General features: G+C 51.5%; 1 protein-coding gene across 8 annotated transcripts in view; it reads right to left on the bottom strand.

Annotated features, from left to right (window-relative positions):
• Positions 1-19,221, bottom strand: part of IGSF9B (immunoglobulin superfamily member 9B) — a 58,495-nt gene extending 39,274 nt beyond the window's left edge. For 7 of the 8 annotated variants that reach the window (XR_013992490.1, XR_013992491.1, XR_013992492.1 and 4 more), the window contains exons 1-5: positions 18,965-19,221; positions 8,184-8,381; positions 6,220-6,366; positions 874-1,025; positions 461-578 (exon numbers count right to left, since the gene is read on the bottom strand). Coding sequence is in view for 4 of the 8 variants with exons in the window: in XM_081037104.1 (XP_080893230.1) it covers positions 461-578; positions 874-1,025; positions 6,220-6,366; positions 8,184-8,381; positions 18,965-19,028 (679 nt within the window). In the remaining 4 variants the exon portion in view is untranslated. The remainder of the gene's footprint in view (positions 1-460; positions 579-873; positions 1,026-6,219; positions 6,367-8,183; positions 8,382-18,964) is intronic. The other variant, XM_081037105.1, reaches the window with a different exon arrangement.
• Between the last annotated feature and the right edge of the window lie 5,292 nt (positions 19,222-24,513).

Below are 24,513 nucleotides of genomic sequence, written 5' to 3' on the forward strand. Positions count from 1 at the left end.
GCAGATTGACATCTCCAGGTGCTGACCATAGAGCCCCCAGCTCTACCAAATGCACAAATGCCCTGTGTTATTTAAAACTCTGAAGTTTGGATTGAATTCCTATCTTTATTTATTGATGCCATCACTAATGGGTGGAGACCTACGGGAGGTCGTCTCCCCTGGGGAAGGTGGACGCATAGCAGGACACTACCTGGACAGATACAAAACCAGAAATCCACCCAGCATGGGGCCTCATGCCGCCCGTGTGATGGCCACAGCACACAGCAGGCTACCATGGGAGCTCCAGCCATGGAGCACACAGTATGTAGGAGAAGCCCCATCCTGTTCCTCAGGGGCTGCCCACATCCACCTGCCCCCAGCTGTTAGAACCATGCTCTGGGAAAACCCTCCTCAGCTCCGCGGGGCTGGAAGTCCCTGAAAAAGACCTGGTGCACAAAGAGGCTGGATAACTCACTCTTACCTTGGACAAGCAGGTGAGTAGTATGAACAGCCTCCCCCTGGATGCTGTATGCACGACAGGTGTAGGCGCCTCTGTCCTCCCGACTGACCGATGTCACCGTCAGGCTCCCATCACTCACCTGGGGCCAAGGTGAAACAGAGCTCAGCACCCACCTGTGGGCCCTGCCAACACTATCCTCAGGTGGAAGTGGCCTCGGGGCTTATGCACCTGGGGGATACAGAGGCAGATGCCTCCTTTTCCATCTCCCTCCAGCAACACAGACACCAGCCAGTCTGCTTTCTATTTTCATTTCCCCTCTGTGCCTTTGCACAGTGTCACTGGTCACATGAAGTAGGAGACAGAATTGGAGAGGGAGAAAGAGGCAAAGGAAGACAGAAGGAAGTGCCGTGGTCCCAATGAAGAACCACACTTACCCGGTATTTCCCACTAGCACCTAGGAGTGTCCCCTCCTTGAGCCAGGTGACAATGGGCTTAGGGTTTCCAAAAGCTGTGCAAGTCATGGTAACACTGCCACCCTCCTTGGCCTCGATGTACTGGGGGGGTGTTTCTGTAAAGGTGGGAGGAGCTGCAAAGAGACCACAAAGGCTCAGGGTGGGATTAGCGGGCCACAGCCCTGCATGCTCGCCCACCCACGCCAGGCCCCATGCCCATGTGATCATGCACAACTCTCTGCAAGGTGGAGGATGAAGGAAGGAAGGTAGAGACAGGTAAAACACCCCACCCAGGACTCTTGCACAGAAAGGGAAGGTCTGGAATTCAAAGTCAGTCCAACTGGGTCCAAAGTCTAAACTTTTCCCATTTTATGTGGCTACTTCCTAATAAATGCATGTTTGTTGAGCATCTGTAGGGAAGCACTGAACTCAGCGCTGAGACAGACAGCTCTCCCCTGGCCCGCACAGAGCCTACATTCCCCACCACCTCCACAGGCTGTTCCATCATCCTTCCGTCAGTAAACTCATGATCTTCCAGGATACCCGTACTTCCTTAACCCCAGCCCTGCCAGGTGCTCACATCTGGGCTGTGTGCTGTCTGGCTCCATCTAGGCTGTCTGTCTTTATCCACGGAAGCCAGGCTGTACCACAAGCTGCACCCTTCTGAACTCTCCTGATTATGCTAGGTTGTCCCTGTATACCACCACCTGCCTTGCAGTTTTGACCAAAATTCCATCCTATTTGCATAATCAGCATTTAAGAGGCTCTGTCTTATTTCTCTGAGCTGCTTGTAGAGGTGACCTGGTCAACCTTGCCCCTGGGACTATCAGAGCTATGCTCTTCTGAAGTGACAAGGCAGGGTCCCCACTTTTGAACACCAGCACTGCATGTCCACAATGCCAGGCTGGGACAGGCCATTTTGAGCTCATCTCAAAGCACCCAAAGCTCAGGGCCAAGTTCAACTGTCAACCCACCACTTGTTGTGTAACCCTGGGCAAGTTACTCAGCCTCTTTGGGCTTTACCTAAACTTCCCTCCAGAATTGATGTGAGCAACAAATGAGACAAACTGTGTGAAAAGGATCTTGTAAAATGTAAACATGTAAAATATTGGTTATTTTGCCAATGCTATCATTATTATCTCCCCAGGAGCCTCTGAGAAGCTTTCAGAGGGGTCTCTCCTCTCCAGACAGCCCTAACCCAAGAACTAGTGAGAGGGCTTTAGGATTTGGTGTCCCCACCCCTGTGCCAACCTCATCTATCACATTTTCCCTTCATTGTGCTCTAACCACACTGTCTTCTTTGTCTCCCTCGAATGTGCCAAGAACATCCAACCTCAGGACCTTTGCATTTGCCGTCCTATCTGCCTGGAGCTCTATACCCAGATCTCCCTCCTTCGGTTCATGCAAGTCTTTGCTAAGATGCCAGCTCTGCTTCACTTGGTCAGTAAATCTGAGATAGCACTTCCAGCATTCTCTACCCCCTTTGACTGTTTTATTTTCTTTAAAGCACTTATCACTAACCCTCCTTGAGAGCAGAGATCTTTTCTGTAAATCTCACTATATGCCCAGCTTTTAGCATAGCTCCTGGCATGCAATAGAGCATTCAACAAACATTTGTTGAATGGACGAATGAACGAACAAACGAACAAATGAATGAATGAATGCATACACACATATACACACACCTATAGACCAATACAAATGTAAATACATAAAACTCTAAGAGCATGGGCATGACATGACCACTTTCTTCTCCTGAGCCCCTAGCTCAGTATGGGTACACAGGGGGCACTTGGAGAGTGAATGAATATTGAATGAATTAAGAAGCACAGTTCATCACACACACACACACAAAAAAAAAAAAAAAAACACACACACAACAGACATCCTCAAGAGAGTCAAATCTCCTCCAAGGTCTTATATACCAAAAACAATGGTTAAAGTCACCCAAATCCTTACAAAGGGTCCTTGGAATCCTAACTTCCAGGCCTCTCTTCCTGCCCTGAAATGTGCTGTCGTCTCTAACAGAGCCCCTCCTCACCAAGCCTGCCCCTCGAAATACAGTTAATATGAACACAGCCTCTATTACCTCTGGTGTCAAGCTTAAAAGATAATAAATTAAATTATGTCCTGCAGTGACAAATTAGTTACTAATTACATAATTACTTTATTATTTAGGTGCTAATCAGAAAAGTACTTTGAACAATTTCAAGTTTTCAGGAAAATAATGGTTTGACTCTCAATTATTTACTGAATTATGTGTTAGCTTGCCAACTGAATTTCCAGGCTTAATTCTTTTTTACGAGTGCCCTATAATTAATAGTGCAGGTTAGAAATAGGCTGGTCTCTCCTCCAAGGAATTCACCAACCTAAAGCAAGGCTTGGCTTGGACTTTTCGGGTATTTTATATGTGATAAAGAAATAACTGGGTTTATTTCCACCCAACTGAGCTTCAACAACAACAACAACAACAACAAAAAAAAAAACACATAAGGAGAATGAGACAATTTGTAATTCTAATTTTTCACTGGCCTTTCATTTTCCAAAGGTGATCCCTGTCCAGAAATACCTGACGTTAAACATTCTAGTTTGGAAGCAATGGGATGTTGGTGCTCCAGACGCTTTCCTTCAATAACAGAAATATTTATGCTGGAAGGAACCTCAGAACTTGAGATGAAGGGAAGGGGGAATAAAAAGGGAGAGAAATCTCACTGTCACCTTGGGACAGTGTCTGTGCTGTTCTACCTATTTGGGAGGTGAGCTCCTTGGTATTCTATGAGGAGCCCTGGTTCTAAAATCTGGAACAGGTGGTGCACATTCTTAGCTTTTCTGCTTGACACTTCCACATAAACAACCTTTTCACATTCCCTGAGTGCACTGGCTCTCCTTCTGTTGGCCTTTCAGGCACGCTGTTCCTTCTGCCTATTCTACTCTTCCCTATCCCCCACTCTGGAACCTGGCTAACTACTTTCTGAGAGTTTCCTCAGAAAACTCTCTGTCCCCTGTGCTCCCAAGGTCCATATCGCAATTATCTCTGGATTTGCCTGCCCACTGCTGTAAATGCCCAGAGGCTGCTACAGAGTAGACATCCAAGAATGTGTATTGAGTGGGAAATTATTGGTGGATTTGCAAGGACTTTCAAACTGCCACAGTCCTCCGCATCTTCCAGCCTTAGGGAACCTCGTATGTTACCACTTCCCTGCTGATACATTTCCATCTGATCTCAACTGTTTGGGCTCTTGAGAAGGAGGATGGCCCGCATCTCACACATAATTTACCCACATGTAATTAACGTTTCAGACACTGGGCAAGACACTTTGTCACACAGCACTTCATTTAATCCGCACAACAGCCCTGCACGCAGGCATTGTTTTTGATAACTGAGAAAACTGAAGCTCGGAGAAGTGACCTCACTTGCCAAGGATCATACAGCTAACATGCAATGGATTCACAAAATAAACTAAATCTCTTCAGGGCCTTGTTCCATGCCCATTCCACTCTGAGCAATTGGGAATTCCCAAAGAATCAACTCTCACTTGTGAAAACTAAGACAGAGACGTACTAGAACACACAATTCTACACTGAATTCTACTTCCCATTATGTGAGTGTCTACTGAACGCCTGGTGTCGCAGGTTGCTAAAATGAACACTAGCAGGGCGATGAGAAAGGAAAAGGAGGTGGTGCTTGGAGGAGATTTCAGCCCAGTTTAGGAAAGGGCACGAAAGAAAGAAAGCTACATGGGGACTCCTTGCTCAGTGTTCAGTCAGTGAAGCTTATAGCAGCAGATTTACCTTCCTAATTATGTTTTGCTTGCCCTAATATTAAGATGAGTTTTCATTCCCAGCACACACAACAGCTGGCATCAAAAGGAGGTGACTCAATAGCTTGCTAGGTGTTGGGGACAACCCACCCAAGATTTAAAAACAGCCTCCATTCAATCTCTTGGGACTAGCTGACAGGCACGAACTGCATCTAACGGGTCAGACAGCCTAGACCGACAATGGCCTAGGACTGCCGTCTCTGAGTTTGCGTTTCCCAGAGGCCAGTGCTCTGGCTAAAATAATCTGCGCTTCCCGGACCCTGGATAAATCCTCAAGCCAGAAGGAGCGTGGCCTGACCCAACCCCTGGGAAGAATGACCCAGCCCCACAAGGCAGGGCAGACAGAGCTGTCCTTCAGGGCAGATCAAGGCTGAGAGAAGTTCCCAAGCCAGGAACAACATCAATTTCTCTCTCCCAAGCACAGCATGGACAGTCGCAGACATCCAAACCATGAGGTCCGAAACTGTGTGTGCACATCCAAAGCACATATGCCACTGAAACCTCAATAACTAGCATAGTGTCTACAACACAGTAGTGGCTGAATACATTTTGTCATAAACGGAATAAATAACAAGAAGTGTCTGGCCAGAAAAACAAAACAAAAAAACCCTAGTCCCCACACACAATGGGGGACCACCCTCCTTCAAATTTTCTCCATAGTGCCAGCCTCTACTGGCTCCTTCAGAGGATCTCCTCCCAAGTCAGGACTCCCAGTGACACAAGGGGGACACTCCAACAGGGGAGACCCAGGGTGCCATCACCACCTCAGACCCAGGACCCCAGCCTAGGCCAGCACCGGAAACAGTCAAACTTCCCTGGGGCTTTCTGCCCAGATACTTGAAAAGCATTGCACATAGCACAATTCATTTCACCTGAGCTATAAATAACTGAGAGCCATTAAAATTGTTACTCTTCTCTGGATTCTTCTATTTTATTAGACAGTAAACCCAGTACTCGTAGGGACTGAGTCTGGGTTTGCTCAGCATTGCCTTCCCATCATTTGGTGCAGGACTTAGGACACAGCAGACCTTCCGTACATATTATGCAAATGACTACATTTAACAAGGAACCAAAATGTCAACCTGAAAAGGAAGACTGCAATGGTGGGGCTCTGGGAATTCCACTAGAGATTGCGGAGGCATTTCCTGGGCTAGCAGCATCTTCCTGGGGCTGGATAATGGTGCCAGTTGTTACCACTTTGGCCTCCACAATGCCTTAACCCTCCTGGTTTCAAGAACCAGATTCCTACCTCCTTCTAAGGAACTCTGACACTACCACCAACAGAAAACCCCCACCTCATGCCCAGGGAGCTGCTCCTCCCACGAACTGCACTAACCCAACAGGTTCTGGGGAGACAAGTCTGGGGGTGCAGGGCCCAGTCATGCCGAGGCTCCTCTCTGCAGCAGGAATGGGGTGCAGTTGGTAAACAGGCTTCCCCTAAAGCAGGCCCTCAGATAGTGGGCTTTCCAGGTTGCCCCCCACCCCCAGGAAGGAGGCCCATACGCACCGTTGATGGTGAGATGGACCCAGCTGCCATTATGAAAGGTGTCATACTGCTGGTCCAGCATGAGCACTTTGCACTCGTACCAGCCCTGGTCCTCAGAGCGAACCTGCTCCAACCGCAGTGACGCTTTATCATGAAGACTAGCCCGACCTGGGGACAAAATAGACAAGAGCTCCAGCAACCATCAGGGTGAGGCCAGCATCTCAACACCCCCCCCAGCTCAGCCAAAGGCAGAGGGCTCATCATACCCTGCAGACCACTTCCCACGGCAGGGCCCCAAAATAATAGCTGACACCAACCTCCAGGCACAGGTGGCAAAGGAAACAACATAAAGTCTTCGCCATGGAGCCACAACCCCTCCCAAGCCCTCCAGCCGCAGCTGGCCCCATCCAAGCTGCAACTGCAACTCTGTGTTCAGCACTGAGAAGAGCCTCAGTTCCTTAGAATATGCCCCTTCTTTGAAGATCTCTTGAGACAAAGAAAAGGCATGAGAGATATAGAGTTGAGGGGAAAAAGAGAGGGAAGGAGGGAGGGAAAGAGGAAGAGAGGCTGGGAAAGAGGGGAGGTGGAAGGTCTAGGGTAGGCCCTGGACACCTCATTCGGTTGGAGTAACACCTCTGTACAAGCTGAGCCCCACATCCCACACTTCTCTGTCTGACTACCCTATGGCAGGGCAGAGGGAACGCTGGCTGGAGAGCAGGATGCTGAGATCTCCTCCTCGTCCTGATGCCAGTGCCAGAGAGGCTGCTCATCTAGCCAGAGCCCAGCGCCCTCAGGAAGTGAAGCCACAAGGCCTATAAGCCTGAGAACGAGGAAAGGGCTGGCCAGCAGAGCAAAGACCCCTCCTTAACTCCAGTTTCTTCCACTTAGGAAGCCACTTTGTCTCACAGCACTGAGAAGGTAAGCGTTGCAGCAGGAGCCCAGTAGAATGGGGAGTAGCCCCCACTTCCTCCGTGATGAGGGAGGGTGCCCAGCAGCCCTCTGCATCCTCTCTCCCCTCACCCACCACCTCAGCCCACCCCTCACCCCAGAGTCACAACCTTCTCTGCCTTCTTCCTTGTCTCAGCACTGGCAATCTGCCTGAAAAACAGACGATCAAAACCCAGCAGACCAAAAAGAGAAACAGAGACATAGCTAGGTACAGGAGGAAGAGGGAGGGTAAGGGAGAGGGAGAGAGAGAAATGAGAGCTTTCTGAGAGAAATGCAATGCAGACCTCAGTAGCCAGAAGTAAAGAAAAGCAGTGTCCCGCAGGCTTCCTCTCTTCTTTTAAACCCCAATACACATGCACACACACACACACACACACACATGTATGTACACTCACTCCCACATCTCACATGCACAGACACATGCCCCCCACCCCAGGCAGGCACTGCAGTGACTCACAGTGAGGCCACTGCTGGCAGGAAGAATTGTGGCAGAGGAGGCAGAGAGCAGGTGTCTGCCAGAGGCACAGACACACAGTGACACTCAGGGACAGGATGAGGCCCAACTTCAGAACCAGAGGGAGGTGTGGGTACAGGCAGACAGAGCAAACCCCACAGCTGCCGCTGCCAAACGACTAGTCACGGGCAGCGGCTCTGACTCAGCTTCCTACTTCACACAGTGGCCCTCTGCCCAGCCTGGCACTCCCACCGGGTGGGCTTTCTAGGCTGCCTTGTCTCCTACTTCTGCCTCTGCCCCTGCAAACCCCAGGCTGTGTGGTTTAGGAGGGCTTCATGTCTGCATTTCACCCCCTTGTCCCTCTCCTCCCAACCACTTAATTAAAACCTACCAGAGTCCAAAGGATAGGAATAAAGAGGCAGAGACTGTGGAAAATAGAGATAACAGACCAGTCAGAGAAAGAGAGGAGGGAACAGAGATAAAGGCAGGAGGAAGCGTGACCACTGAGAGCTGGGTCCCTGGAGGGGAGGAGGGGCAGCCCTGCCAAAACCAAGGGTTGGAGGTCAAGTAGCCGAGACCTTACCTGCATACTCAGGGTCCACATGTGGGGGGTAGTAGCCAAACTTGATGAAGATAGGGATGGGCACCCCAAACTTGAACCACTCCACAACGTAGGGCGGGGGCTGTCCTGTCACGGGGTGGATCACATCGCACCTCAGGACCACGGCCTCGCCGGCTCTTGCTGTCACAAACTCGGGCTCCTCTCGCAGGCCGTGGGCAGCTAATGGGACAGCAAAGTTGGGATGCAGAGAAGGCGGTAACAAGGAGAGCCTGCCTCAGCAGCCCCAGACGCAGCCCCCCGCCCATTTTCAAGGACCTCTGCCCCCTCCCGAAGGCCGGCATCCCCCCAGCCCTCTTCCTGAAGAGAAGTTCACTCACTCCCCAGAGGGTACCCAGTGCACCCTCTCTACGTCTCTCCCCAAGTCCCCCAACCATGAACCTTTAGGGGAGGAGGAGAGGGGAAAGAAAAGCAGAGGGAAACAGTTCTCTTCAGTTCTACAGGCCAGCCCTTCCCTCCCCAATCCCAAAGAGCAGAGCCATGACCATACCCCCCCCCCGTGACACACCCCCACCCAAGAATTCTAAGGGGTCTGGACACTGAGAAAACAGAGGGGCCTCAGCCTCTCTGCGGGGGCCCACAGCCCAGGCTGCTATGGCCGAGACTATCTTCCTACCCCAGGATGTTTCCCACCAGGGACAGTAAGAAGCCACCGCACAGCCAGCCCTCCTCCCACCCTCCTCCTACGTCCCACCCCCACTCAGTCTGATGTTTGCAGCACAAAACAGGAGGACTCCATACAGAAGGAGGGAATCCCTACCAAGCTGAGCAGAGGCTGCTAGGGGCCACACCAGAGAGAAAACCTCACAGGTCTGAGCTGGCCTCTCAGGCCCCTCTTCCCACTCCCTGCTGTGCCTGCTGCTGAGGAGGGTGATGGGGCCTCCAGCCCTCCAGTTTCTAAGCCCCAAACCTATCAGGCTGTGAAGCCCCAGACATCACCATTAGGAGAGCAGCATGCTGGGGACAGAGGAGGCGTCCCTGGGACCAACTACCCTCAGCCAGCTAAGAGTAAAGCACCCTACCTTGGGTAGAGGACAAACCATATAGCTGGACAGGGTGCAGCCACCCTTCAGACAGGGGAGGGGGACAAGGCGGGAAGACCCACACCCACCCCTTCCAGCGAGCTGAAGGTAACCCGGACACTGCTGCACATACCTAGATAGCATGCTCCTGGACCCCTAAATTCCTGGGCCCCTGTCCGACATGTGGTGTCTCAACCTCCAGCCACACACTCCTCACTCCCACACCAGGCCTCTGGGCCCAAACCGTAACCTTGTCCAGCTTACTTCCCGGCCAAAGGGACAGCTGGGGAAGTCTCTCCCTCCCGCCTTCCCTCGCACTACCCAGCACTACCCAACACAACCCGGACTGGACCAGGGCTTTCCCACATCCCCGCCCACCTCCCCTCCTGGCCTCTGCAGGCAGCACCAAGGACAGCAGCTGCTCCTTGAGGCTGAAAGCCAGGTTGCTGCTGGGACCTCCCACCACAGCACAGAGAGGATGTCCAGGGGAGCAGCATCTGTGCCTGTCTGTCTGTCTGTCTGTCTATGTGTCGAGTGCCTCTGGGTCGGATTCTTACTGCATCTCTTACCCCTGAGCTCCTGCCTGTCTCCTCCCATCTTTGTGTCTCTTTCATGTCTGTCTCTCTGTGTCTGTTTCTAACTCTATGTGTCTCTCTGCTGTGTCTGTCTGCTCTCTTGCTCCTTCTCCATGTCTCTATGTCTGTCTCTCTTCAAATTCCGTGTGTGTGTGTGTGTGTGTGTGTGTGTGTGTGTGTGTGTTTGCGCGGGTGTTGGGGGATACATGGATTTCTGTTCACCTGTGCCAGGGGAAGGAGTTTTGCCTGCTTTTCTGTGCGGACCTCTGTCTCTGTGTGCTTGTGTGTTTCTGTTTCATCTCTCTCTGTATTTGTATGTTGCCTGTGTGTCTCTGTGCATCTCTTTTTCTCTCCCTTCCCCTCCCCCTCTCCCGCTTCTCCCCTGCAAGTTGCGGAAGGAGGAGGAGGCAAGACCTTCCAGAAGCTGATTGGCTACTGGTGACATCACTGTTTTCTAGAGAAAGAGCTAAGATCACAGAGTATTTTTGGAGCAGAGCAGAGTATTGCACTCACCTGCCTGAGGCCTCAGCAGGTTTCCCAACTCCCCCCACCTCCAACCTTGCTTCAGACTACATTTGAATTCCAGCCCCTCAGGGAAAGCACAGAGAGGGCCCAGCTGCAGCAGGTGCCTCCCCACTAATCCCAGGGACAGAGCCTGCCTCCCAGGAGCTAATGAGCACAAAGGCTGGTCCTGCACCCAGGAGGAATGGGCGAACAGTGGGCAACATGAGCGAGCAAGGGGGGCAACGTGTGTACGCATGTGTGTGTGTGTAGCTTTTGGCCAAAGGATGTGTGTATGCATGCAGATGCGTGCGTGTGAGTGTGTGCACATGTGTGTATAGCACAGACTTTTGAGCAGATGAAAGGGAAAAAAAGGATCCTGGTGGAAGAGGAAGGAGTTATTCCCAGCAGCAGGGTTACCTGTGGGGCACCTGGAAGCTACCCACGAAAGGGGGCTCCTTCCCAAGGCTTTGGGCCTATAGACTAGGGCAGCAGGAAGAGGGGCCAGGGAAACAGCGGGGCACTGCTGGACGGCTGACTGCCCACCTCTACCAGAGAAGCTGGGCTCTGGAGCTCTCCGGCTGCTGGGAGTCAGGACTCTGGGGGGCGAGTCCTGGAGGTGGGTCGGCTCTGCGCTCTGACATGGGTTCCTACAGTGCCATCTGCTCATTGCACTTCCTGCTCCTTCATTCTCACCGCATGGCAATGAGGCAGCCTCGTTAACACTTCTCCCAACACTGGCACCACCCAAAGCCCACCCCCTAGCCAGGTAGCCCCATCCCAAATCTCTTCTCAAGGACTCTGTCCATTAGGAACAAGTAGCTGAGAGAGGACACAGTGAGATAAGGACCCCAAAGATGAGAAGACAAACGAGATGGAATTTGCCAAGAAGAAGGCAAAGGGGTATGGGCCGCCACACTCAGCACCTCCCTCCTGGTTTTCTGAATCCTAAACTATCAGCTTTTGTCATCTCCTCACACCACACACACACACACACACACACACACACACACACGTTCTCTCACCCCATCACCCACAAGCACTTCTCCGTAAGCTTGATCCTTTCTGAGCCAAAGCATGTCTAATAAAACACTTTCTCTGAAAAAGCTCACTATATTAAAAAAAAAAAAAGTAAACAGGCTGGCAATGAAGAGGGAACAGGGTTTTGATGAAGGAGAGACAGAGGAATTCAAATCTAAGAGGACATCAAACCTAAAATGAAGGTGAAAGAGATTCAAGAAGCAAGGAAGGAGACAGAGATGGGTATAGGGCAAACCAGACACAGGCAGAGGCCAGCCCAGGGCAAGAGAGAGTGCACTCAGGGGCACAGAGGACTCAGCCACCGAGACAGAGACACAGGCCTTTGAACCAAGACGGGGACAGAGCTAAGGCTGCTCCTTCAGGGAGTAAGCAGGCAGGCTTCTCTGGGACGGTTGGCTGGAGCAACTGCCCACTGGTTCTGAAGGGAATAGGAAGGAAGGGAGGAGGGGGTGGGAGGGAGGAAGATAGGGAGGGAAGAGAGGAAGAGAAGGAAGGATGGATGTGACCTGAGGTGGAAGGGCTACAAGAAGGGTAGAGACTCCCAGATCCAGTTCCCAATCACAGAAGCCTATGCCACCCAAAGGGAAAAGGCTGCAACTTCATAGGGAAGCTGGCATCTGCAGGGATGAGGACAGTAGGAGGTTGTGAGGTGTCCTGGATTTCACATACCCGTTTTAGAGAAGGCAGGACACAGCAATACCCTGAGCCTAGCAAATCTGCACATTGAGGCTCTGCCAACCCACTTTGGAGCTGTTTTCTCCCAATAGGGAAGAGAGAGCAGGAGGGCAAAGGAGGATGAGATGGCCCCTGTGGTCTGGCTGACCTTTGGAAAGCCCACAGGGTACAAATCTCCTGCTCCCTCGGCCAGGTGGTACTCCGCAGGGAGCTGGGTCCAGGGCTGCCGTTGGATGCCCCGTGAGCACACCACCATGAGGCGTGCAGGGCCTGGCACAGCCCCACGCTTGACACTCACAACCTGGAGCTCTTCCACCAAGACAGGGCTCTAGGAGGAAGGGCAGCCGACAATGGGAAACACTCTTAATACCAGAGAAGGTACAGGACCCCATGCAGGGAGAGCTTCAGCTGTCAGGAAACCTAGCTTTCTCTCCACACCTACCATATGCCAGGCTCTGTGCTGGACATGTGACACGGAGTTCCTACAACACCCATGATGCCCACCTGACAGAAGTACTACCATCTCCATTTCACAAACAAGCAAACTGGGAGGCTACCTGACTCAGCCAGGTCACTCAGGCAAAGGTGAGGGAGCCGGCATCTCCTCTTTGGCTGCACCCATTCATGCCATCCTGTAGCTCACAGGCCAGGGATGAAGGCCTCTCCCCCACTGCCCCAAGAAACAGCCCCCAGCCCCCACCGACTGTCTCCTCCCCATCACATGCTCTGCACAGGTTCTGACAGCCAGACTCCTGCAGTCCATGAGCAGAAAAGGATGACAGGGTAGGCGTTTAAGTAGGCAGTTGGCTGACTCTGGCTGGCTCTGGGCTAAGCCTCACTGTGCTGAGACTCAGGAGCCTCTGCCTGGGTCTGGTGGTGGCTGTAATAAGGGAAAACTATGAGTGAGCACCAGCCTCCACAGCTCCCGAGTACAGGTCCTTACTGGAACGTCCTCTTCTTCTTCCTTCTCCCCCGCCCCCTCCTCCTTTGGGCACCAGACTCCCAAACCACAGGCCTGTTGTCTAATAATACCAGCGACAGCCACCACTACCTCCATCTGCCAGCCTAAAAATAATCTCTGCTGAGTCCAAAAAAGGCACAGCCCCCGATAGTCCCCCAATCGCTCCTCCCTGACAAGCCAGGAGGCTCCAGGAGATTCCAGGAAGCCCACAGAGGCACACACCTAGAAGGATAGCACGAGGAAAGAAGAGGACAGACTCCCTACTGTGCAAAGCAAAGCTAAGAACACTCTAAAAGTGTGAGATGGAAAAGATGCCTGTGTCCAAAACATCAGATAATGTCCTTGTTCTCCTTTCCAGAAGGCATGTGGGCTAGAGATCATTGGGACATCATTTTGCCTCTGGCAAAGACCCTCACACCCAGCCTAGGCAGATCCTCAGAGAAGTTCCCACCTCTTATGGTCTCCCATAGGTGTCCTCATAGCCCTTCCGGCCCCCACTGCTCTTGAAACTTCTCATGGTCAGAAGTCAGAGGTCAAGTAAGCCCAAAGTGGACTAGCCAGTAAAGTTTCCCATCTGAAAAGCAAGGCACTAGGGAGCAGGGACAGGAATGGCACACCTCCTTTCTCCCGTGGGTACCTCTCCTTCCTATCCCTCTCAGCTGGGCTCCCCCAGCAGCTCACGAGGCAGCAATGCTATTAGCAACCTTAATTTGCTCGCGGTTAGATTGTCTTTCCAAGAGCCCTTTCCCCAAGAGCCCCTGACAGGAAGCAGTCAGTAATTCAACCTCTGCTCTGCTCCTTTAATGGCTCCTCAGCAGAAAGGCAAAGCCACACCCCACTCCAAGCCCTCCCCAGCACCTGGCCTGAGGCCTGCTCCTACACACTCCTGCATGGCCAAATACACATGTGTGCTCCAGGGCCGGAAGGCAGGCCTGGCCAGGTGAGGGCACCGAGGGCTCTGCCTGCCACATGCCACTCTCCTCGGGTAAGGTACCGCGTAGACACACGGTAAGTAAGTGGGAAATCGAAGCTGTATATTTACTCACAGTGAAACATCAGCATTCCTTACTCTGAAGCCAGAAAAGGAGGACAGTGGCTCACCTCAGACAATTTGTGAAGACAAGCCTGTGTGGAAGCTGTCTGCCACAGACCACCTTGGTGAATACCTGCGACCAGGAAGGAGGTAAGGGAGATGAGGGAGGGACAAAGAGAAGGACAGGCCAAGAAAGGACTATTCCAGTCCCCTCTCCTCAGAAGGACAGTTAGGCTAGCTGGGACCTCCCTCAAAGCCCTGGCACACATGGAGCTGTTCTCCAAACCTTAATGAAGGCCTTGTCTCTGCTCACCAGTCTGCTGCTTATTTACACAAGAGAGAACAGAAAAGCAGGAGATTCCTCAGAAAAATAGGTCAGCTGCCTGGGGCAAACTGGACTGGCAACCGTAGGCAGTGCCCCTGGGGGGGCCAGGCTATAGGTTCCCTCTCCAATCCAGCACCGTCTCCCATCTTCCCAGGGAGCCAGCCCTTTTCTACACCAGGGTGTGCTGGATAATGGACAATGGTGTCACAGCCACTCGAGTAGGACAGATCCACTGTCAGTGTCCCTGGGAGCTCTGCCTGGGTTTGTCCCTCCACTTAAGCCTCTCTCAGGGGACTCAGGCATCATTCAATCCAGAGTGTGGATTGAGCCTCCAACTTTGAAAACTTCTGGGCTACCTCGACTCAGGTGCAGAGCCAGGGAATAATGAAAGCAAGGCATCTGCTCTGCGTCTAGTCTCACTGCCACCCACAGCACTTGGAGAGGAATGACTCCCCACCTCGTGCCTGCAGACAGACTGCTCCCTGTCCTGCTACATCCCACGTGCACACACACACATACAGGTGCAATGCAAACACACACGCACACACAGGCATGTGCACACACACGCACACGCACACACAGGCATGTGCACACACAGACATGCACACACTTTCACACAGCTTGCACCAATTACAGTTCTTTTCATGATTCAGATCCACTCTTCAGACAAGCTGCTTAACCCATCCTAGGGAGCAGACAGAAGAGAACTGCTCCCTTGAGACCCTGGGCCCCAGCCTGAGAAGGCCACAGGATGTTGGGGGGAGAGAGAAGAAGAGAAGTGCAGAAGTGCATGGTCGGAGAAGAGAAGTACAGTACATTTTAGGCCTGGTTCCCTTTGGGGTTTACCTCCCAGCCCTCAGTCCCTGGGCAAGGTACATATGAAGGTGCCCAGCAGGCGAGGAAAAAGAGGCCAAGGGAGAAGAGAGAGCAGTAGGCCAGGCTCTGAGAACCACGCCCTGGCTGGGCAGGCAGAGGGGAGAGAGAAAACACAGGCACCAGGACAGAACAGTGCCAGGAGCCAGGAAAAAGGGAGGGGTAGGGAGATGCTGGGTTTCAGCATCACCCCAGCTAGGCAGCCTCTGCTCCTTGGGTAACTAGATCCCAGCTTTCTGTCTCAGAGCCATAAACATGAAACCACCCAGCTCTGGGACCTGACAACTCCAAGTCTAGCACATGTTGGGCCTCAGGCCAGCAGCTGAAAGCTGATTCTTCCCACTGCCCCTTCACCGTGCCTCTTCTGACACATCCCCTCCTCAGCATCTCCCAGGTTCATGCTGCCAGACACACCCCTGCCTCTAGAGTATGTGCGTGCTAGGAACACACACAAGCACACACACACACACACACACACCACTTGGCCACTTCCTGAGCTGAGTCCTTCTTAGCTGATAGGCTGCCCATGAAGTCTTGCTAGAAGCCTCCAGGTCTAAATCTCCCTCCCATCATCACCAAAGGGAAGAACGGAGGGTCAAGGCCAACCAGATAGAAGAGGGCACTGGTCCAGATACCAGCAGGATCTCAGTCCGAACTCCACTTTATTTGGGGACACTGTAGTCAGGGATAATCTAACCACAGAACCTGTGGTAGACAGGAGGAGGCAGCCATGGAAATCAAGGCCCAGAGTCAGTCAATTATGCCTCAGGGCCTCCCCAAAGCTTGCTCAGCAATGTCTGGGACGCTGAGGCTCCAAGCACCACCTTCCAGGCTCCAGATACTTCTCTAGTCTCTTTTCCGTACCCACCCCAACCTCCCCACAGACCTCATTCCCCTCCAGACATGTGATTCAAATCAAAAGGGGGATCCCATCCCTACTTCTGTCCCAACCCAACAGTGTCTAAGGGGCCTGTCCCCTTACGTTCCTCTGCTAGATCAGCCCCTGCTTCAGGCAAACCCTAAGCATGGCATCTCAAAGTCCCTCCCCCTCAGGAATCTTCCCGGAAGTCACCTCTGCCAGTCAGAGAACAGCTGAGCTCTCATACAGAGCCAGCATTTGAACACTGCTGGTGTTTCTCATTCGAGCAGGCACCTGCCACATAGGTCCCCCTTCTCTCTGCCTGCAGAGACTGTGAGGCTATGACCTGCTGGCTTCCTGGGCTCTCTGTGTCCTTCCCACAAGCCTCTGGCCACTGACAAGCCTCTGGCCAGTTTACAGATATTTCAAAGGCTTTCCAAGCAGCCTGCAGGCCCTCCACACGTCTCCCTGCGCTGCACAGTGATAAGAGGTTCTCCCCTTACAAGGTCAGCCCGTGAAAGGGTACTTGGTTCCTGACAGAGGCAACCTTATGAACTTTCCCCCCAGACAGACCCAGCTCCCTATGCCCTGAATGGCCCAAAGGGAAGAAACTGAGAAGAGGCCAGGAACTTCAGAGATAATGAAATAATAATAATAAACAGTAATGTTAACATTTATTGAGCACTTACTATATAACAGGTAGTCACTCATTTCTTTATAACACTAATATTCACACACACACACAAAAGAAAAACCTACAAGCTCATCCTGTTAACCTCATTTGCCATGAGTCAAGTGACATTTAGCGAGCTTGAGCAACTTGTCCGAAGTCACAGGGCCAGCAAGTGGCAGAGCCAGGATTTGAATTCAGGTCATTTGACTCTAGTACTAAGTCTTTAACCACCACACATAGAGACTTTTTAGGCTATAAAGACCCCAAGACCAATAAGGGGTGGCAGGCAGGGGTGCATGTGAAGCCATCCTAGAGAGAAGGACATCTTCATACCCAGAAAGAAGGCATAACCTTCATGCCCAACAACATTCAGTATTAGGAAGTCATTCCTTCTGTCTGCCCATTCGGTGTGTTGCTGCAACATAAACCCATTTTCCTTCATTCTTTGCTTAAACTTGCAAAAAGTCCATTGCCCTCACCCTGACTTCTCAGTTTTGGAGGCTATTTCAGAGCCTCCCTTTAGTGTCTCTTTTTTATTCAAAGATCCCAGCATATCTTTCTGTGCTTTCAGTGACAGTCCCACATAAGTAACATACCAAAAACTGGAGGGGAGGAGGATGAGGGCACTGGAAGACTACAACGAAATAGGGGAAAGGAGGCTGAGGCTAGAGACAGATTCTCAAGCACAACTTGACCTGCCACACACCTATCCCCATTCCATAAGCTCCTGCAGTGTCCCGGCCTCAGTTTTCCCATTCGACAAATGGAGAGTTTTAAAACTATCCAGGTCAGCATATCATTTAACAAAATCACCCTTCACTTAGCCTTCCTCTGGTTCTGTTTTCGGACCCCGTCCCCCCCAAAATAGCGTGGGAGACATTCCATTCCAGAAACTTTCTCAAATCACTTCACCCTCTCCCCTGCACACCCCCAGACCAGGTAACAAGAGGACCCTATAAAAGGCGCCTCGTGCCTACCCTACCCCTTCTGCCCTAGCGCCGCTAGGCGTGGGTTCTGTCCTCAGCGGGTCCTCCCTGCTAACTTTCACCCACCCACCCGCGGCCATCTCCTCCCGGCGTTGCGAACTTGCTCGCAGCTGGGTCGTGTCTGCGCCCTGAGAACAGTGAGCTCAGAGTCCTGGCACCCTCCCGGCTCCGCTCCTACTTCCATACAAGGGCCGAGAGCTGGGGGTGCCACCCAGAGGCTTGTAGGTCTCGTTGCCCGTCTCCAGAGCAAAAGCCCGCGCGTTCACGCGCGCATCACCCAACTCGCTGGATTCCCCCTAGCCTCTTCCCCAGCTCAGGCGGGGGGAAAAGGAAAGAGAAAACCCTCCCTCTGCTCCGAGATGCAGCAATGGGAACACCCTCCCCCGCTACCCTTGCCCGCAGCCAGTTCTGCCTCGCAGCCTGGGAGGGCGGCGTGGGGTCCGCCCCGCTGCGACGCGCTCCCAGGGAACTTTTACCTGGCGAGATCCAGGTGCGGCTCAGACCTGCGCGGGCGCCTGGCAGGTTAGCCAAAATCGGACACTCCTCGGAGCCCACCCAGGGACCCCCGTGCTTAACCTGCTCTTTACTCCCTCGGGGCTCCGTGCGCCACCCCACCCCACCCCACCCCCCACGCCCAGCAAGGAGGATCCGACCTCCAGCTGCCAAGACTTGTGGTCAGGAGGGGCGCGAGCTGGAGCGGCGGGCGCGCTCAAGCCCAGAACCCTGTCCCTTGGCCGTGGGTGCCGAGAGTCCCAAGGCTCTGGGTTGCACCTCCCCGCAAAGGCCGGTCTGCGGAGCAGTAGCTCTGCGCGGGGCGTCAGCGTGCTGCAGCCTGCCCCAACACCCGCAAACTCCCCGGCACCCAGAGTTAGCAAAGCCGCCGACTCCCCAACGCTGGAGGAGGCGGCGGCTCCGGCTAAGGGTACCGGGCTCCGCTTGCTGGTGTGACACCCTAGAGCCAAAGGCGGACGATGTCGACCCCGATCCCAAGGCGTTTTTTCCCTGGTGCCCAACAGTCCGCGGGCTGGGGCCCCTTCCCGCCTGACCCTCAGCCCGCGGTCCCCCGCCCTTCCCGGCCGTGCCCCGGAGCGCGCCCGGCCCAAGCCTGATCCTCGCCCGCGGAAAGGCGCGGCGCTCGCCGGGGTCGGGGAGCCGGAGGCGGGGAGGCAGGGGCTGAGAGAGCCGGGAGGGGCAAAGCAGGGACGCTGCACTTCAACTCACCTTGAGCCGCAAGACCTCGGGTGCTGATCACACTTGCTATCAAAGTGGCCACATACCAAATCATAGTACTACCGCGCGCCAGCCAGGAGCCTCATCCTATCGCAAAGTGCTCCTGCGCTGCACACTTCTCTCGGGAGCGCCTGCTCACGCCCGCTCGCGCCCGCCTACGCCCCGCGCGGGTACTCCTGCAGCCCTGGCGGCCCGCTCCCCATCCCTCCGCGGATCCGCTCCGCGCGCAGCCTCCCCGGCCCCAGCGCAGCGGCACCTGCACTACCAGCCCAGGCAGAGCGCAGCCAGCGCCACGGTGAAGCCAAGCCGGCCGGGCTTCTGGTACTGCCTCTGCCTCCCGCCTATTGGTTACTGCCCGCAAGCCTCGGAACCGATTGGCTCGGAGGTCTGTCCGTCACATCGCGAAGGCGAGCCCATTTCAAGGTGCGTTGAAGTGTGGCGAGCACAGAGCCGCAGAATCATGCGCATTGCCAGAGAGAAGGCGTTGTAGCGGCTCTGCTATGTTCTCCTCTCTGCTCACACTGCATGGCAAGTTTCTGGTAAAGGAAATGGTAGCTTCTCTGGCTTGATAACGGGACCCTGGGAATGTCAATTATCCCTGACAGTTCTGAGGGGACGTCGCCCCCGCCCACCCAGGGAACACAACATCCGGTTTTCATCCAGCTAAAAGCAATTCCCGGGAGGACGATGCTGATTCAGTAATGGGGAAACCCAGGAACCGGCAGCCCGGGAAAGCTCAGGAACGTCCTTCGCTGAAGAGCTTTTCAAAGAGGTCACGCGCAAGCTCCCCCACCTCCACTCCCTTCCACACACGTACACGCTTTCCTCAACAATGCACCCCCTCCCACCCTAACTGATGGTAAGTTAAAGCTCCATCCAGCCTGAAGGCAGGGGAATGACTAAAATGACCTCTGAAAGTCGCTAAGATTTAGAATGAGTCATTGGCTCAGCGTCAGTAGTGTCACAGACCCACCTCACCCAACACATACTGCCACCCCCAATGCAAGCCAGTGTTGCTCGTCATTACTAAATTTCAACTTTCAACGATAAAAGTTTTTTTATTCTTTCTCCAAAAAAGACTGCCTCCTCATATACAAGATTCCTGTCTTCCACACGTAACTGGAAGCCTAACCCCATCTTAGCAGCATGAAGCCAAGATGGATTTGGAGAGCAGTTCAGGGATCTGGGATGGAGGAACACCGGCAAAGGGGAAGGTGGTCTTCTTATTCCTACAGAAGAAGACAGATGAACAAATGGGAAGGTCTTTATACTTCCCAGTCTCTCTACTCTAACCTCTCTTCATGCCCTCCCCCAATACAGTTGTATTTGAAGAAGAAATAAACGAGTGTCATGGAAACATCTACTACAAACAATCACCTCACACCAGCGTTCTGCGGCTGCAGTGAACATGCTTCTTCTTTCTGGAATGAAAGCAGTGGTGAGTGGCATAGCTCCCTACCGTGGGCTGTTGGCCAAGGAAGGAAGACAGAGGGGCAGCGAAGAAGAGCTTAGCAATTTCACCCTCTCAAAGTACTTCTTGGCCACAAAGCGCTGGCTCTAGGATTTGAAGCTCACAATGGAAAATGAAGGAGACTTGCTTCTGGAAATACACACACACACACACACACACACACACACACGCACAAAACATACATCAAAAGTGGACTTGAACACTGGGCAAACAGCCTTTCCTGAAACCTGAAGCTTCTTAGCTTACTGGCAGCCAGGGGGTGGAAACCTGGGACCCCAGCAGAGCAGCAAATACATTGGTAAAATTTTAGCATCTGGATATAATCTGAAGAACCAGAACCATTGAATAACCTCCTACTCTACCCACCCACTCCAGTCATACAAACACAGTCAAATGTATAACTCTGGGGACATCTCTCACTGAGCCATTACTTTAGGTTCTCTCTCTACAAAGGTGCCTTTCTTGGGGATATGAAGTGAGTGACTTGGAAGCTCTAGGACCCCACTGATGGGTTACTTCCCAGCTGCATGCCCAAGAACAAGTCCACCCTCAACATATATACTGGGGGTGCCAAAAAAATGTATACACAGATTTGTATTCATCTTTTGTTATCAGTATATATTGAGTATTACAATTTTAATACAGTTTTTCCTTTCTTAAAATGTATATACATTTTTTGGGCCCCTCTGTATATATAAACACATATACACATGTTTTCCCAGAGTCCTAGGGCTATGAAGCCTACTGAGATCCATTTGTAGAGCTGGTGATAGCAGGATTCTTCCCCTTCCAAAACCTCTAAGCAGCTAATTGACCTTGAGAGAAATGCTGGATTCTTAAGGGCTAGCCCCAGTTCCTAGCACTTTTTAGTTATAAACAAGACCGAGGAGTGGGAAGCATCTGTGCTCAGAGAAACATTCTTCTAGTTGCCTGCAGGATAAGGAAAAGGATAAAGCCAACGTCACCATTATCTTGATTGTATTTGCTTGGCCATCTACTGTGTCCTACTCAGTGTAGTGGTTTCTGCTAGGGAATTAAAACTGTCAGATTGGAGATGGCGGGGGGAACATGTAAGGAACTTAAGAGCATGAGTTGGGTTGGGAAGGGGTTCAAAGGAACTATCTAAAACAAAGACTGAATTTCTTCTGGATAAATCTGTTGGAAATTGAGTGGCGCAAAGGAGTGAAGGCAGAAAACTGAGATACAAAGGGATAAGTTAGCATCATCCCCAGACACGTCTCAGTTTGGTTTTAATATCAGCTCAAAAGAGACATACTATATCAGATCACAGTGTGGAATGAGACCAATTAAGTCTTTTCCTCTTGGCATATCGCTAATCTCTGGACTCTGAAGGATAGCAGACCCTCTCTGGCATGGACACTTCCATTGGAGGATTGAAGGTGAGCCTTGATCCCAGGTGTCCATGAGGGACATGAGAGAAGAATGTAAACCACTCCATGAGCAGCTCATAGGTGTACCTGATTAGTCATCAATGTCTCTAATAAATGCAGTGTATCTACATCAGGTATGGGAGTGTATGTTATCCCTTCTACTTTTTGGAAATAAAAAATGCTACTCTTACCAGTTACTCCATGAAAAACCACATCCAGCCACCTACCCACACATCCCAGTAGGCCCTTGGAGGACAGGTGAGAAAGGTGCTTGACAGAAGCCTTAAGTCTAAGAGAAGGGGAAACTATCCTTACTCCCTCTTCATGTCCACTGAGCAAGTAGGACTCAAAAACAATGGTTCTCCAGGTGTCACTTCTCACCCTCCTCCGTGGTTCCAGACCTCTTTGTAGAATCTAGGTTAGGACAGTTGTCAGGACAGCTGCTTGTGAGGAAAAGAAGCAGTTCTAAGTCAAAGTAATTTACCCAAAATTAGCACCAAACAGCATGTTGAATGTTTATATTATTAAGGAACTGTATCCATTATCTTGCCATATAAAAAACCATCCCCAAATGCAGTGAATTTAACCAACAAAAGTCATTTCTTTGCTCACAAATCTGCCACTTGGGCTTGAGGTGGGGGACAGTTCCTCTCTATTTCATGTGACATCTGATCAACTGGAAGATGGAAGTCATACATTAAAGATGGCTCACTCACATGGCTAGCAAGTTGATCCTGGCTGTCAGCCAGGGCTTTCGGCAAAGAACTATAGTCCTGCTCCATGTGGGATTCTCCGCAGGCTGCTTGGGCTTCCTCACAGCATGGTGGCCAGGTTCTAAGAGCTGGAATCCCAATACACCAGGTTGAAGGTGTATTACCCTGTATGTCCTAGCCTTGGAAGATGCAGTGCATCACTTCTGCCAAAGTCAAAGCCCTGCCCTAAATTCCAGGCAAAGAACGTAAATCCCTACCTCTAAACAGAAGCAGTGTTAATGTCCCATTGTTACAAACAGCTCATGGGATGGAAGGTTGTGTCGTAGCCATTTGGGAATGATACAGTGTGCCATGAAAACAGTCCTCAAAATTTAGACAAAAATGAACTGTAGAAGAAATCCCTGGAAAGAAAATGTTTGCAAACACTATCTAGATCTTAGAATTTTCTCACTTTAATTCAAGCTGCTGCCACCAGTCCCAGGCACACTGGGATGTGAACTTGACCCTTATAAAATTCTAGCCTGTCTGTGAAGTAAATTCTTTCACCTTGTTTTCTCTTCATATGTCAGAGACCAGTCAGAATGATTTAAAAGAACTTGGAAGGAGAGCAGAAAATAAACAAAGGAAATTGGATTTCCGAAATATAAATACTAATCTTAAGATCTGATACAGGAGAGGTAGAGAAAAGCTTTGCAGGATTCTCAACCTCCTTATTATAAGAATTTTCCATCTAAGACTCAAAATGCTCACAGAACTTGCAAGCACCTTGCTTGACTTCCTTCTCCCCCCATTCCTAGCTGTCTCTTGGACAGGTGGCCTCTGAACATAAGTTGTTTTTTCAGAACTTGAGTAGCTATTCTAATAGTTTGCTTGACCCTCTCCAAAATAAATTCCTAAAGACTTTTCTTATTAAAACTCAAACTTCATTATGATTCAAATTTCCCAGAATAGGCAGTGTTCCCCTACTCAGTTGCAGTTCCCCTTTGGTTCAGTCGTAGTGGCTGACCCAGAGACAGATCCAGTCCTTCCAGGCTTAAGACACCTGTTCCAACCACCATAGAATCATTTTACGATATCTCATCCAGATGAGTCCCCAAGAATGAGAAGAGGGTCTACCAGAACCCACCCATTACAAACAAGCAGTGTGACAATGCTTAACTGTGCACTAACCATCATACACATATGGTGGATATATCACACCTATGAGAAGACGTGAGATGAACTCTCCCACAACCTGCCCATACAGAGCAGAATTCTCTCATGCTGAGCCGTAAGTTAGAGTTCTTAAAGACATGTTTGCGGCATCTTACATAGAGATTGATTGATAAAATTCCTGGAATTTTAGCCAAACTGTATTCATTTCTTGTCTGGCTGAAAGGAGGACGAGTTCTTGCCCAAGGAAGAAAGTAGATTTGTAATTTAAGATAAGTTTATCTGAAAACCAAATAGATAGCCCTCTCAGCCATACCAACTGCACTACTCTTTCTTCTTGGCTTTCCAGGCCAGCTCAGAACAATCTCAAAAGAGACATGTTTCATGTTTTTGTGGCTTTATATAAAAATGCAGAACAGAGGTTCTCTACTTTGCATCATTTTTTCCTACACAACTTAGGAGCCCTAATGATAGCACTCCTGGTGAAGTGCCCCACAGGAATATGCTGCCACCAGTCTTCATCAATCCATCACTTTGCCTAGGGCTGCATCATAGAAAACGTGATTTGCTGGACTCCTGGGCAACTCAGGCCCCCCTGAGTATGCCCTCGCCTGCCCAGGGCTATTGGCCCCAGGAGCAAGTTACTGGAACAGATGGGCAGAGATCGCCCCCACTTACACATTCTGGCATTCAGGAGTCTAAAAGACTGCTAGGAGTCAGGGCTTTGCTGAATCATCCCAGCTCTGGCCCTTGCAAGTTGAGGGCCTGGGTCATTCTTTTCTCTGAGTTATACTTTCTCCATCTATAGAAGGG

This window comes from Rhinolophus hipposideros (genome assembly GCF_964194185.1).
Source record: "Rhinolophus hipposideros genome assembly, chromosome: 24".
Classification (NCBI taxonomy): domain Eukaryota; kingdom Metazoa; phylum Chordata; class Mammalia; order Chiroptera; family Rhinolophidae; genus Rhinolophus; species Rhinolophus hipposideros.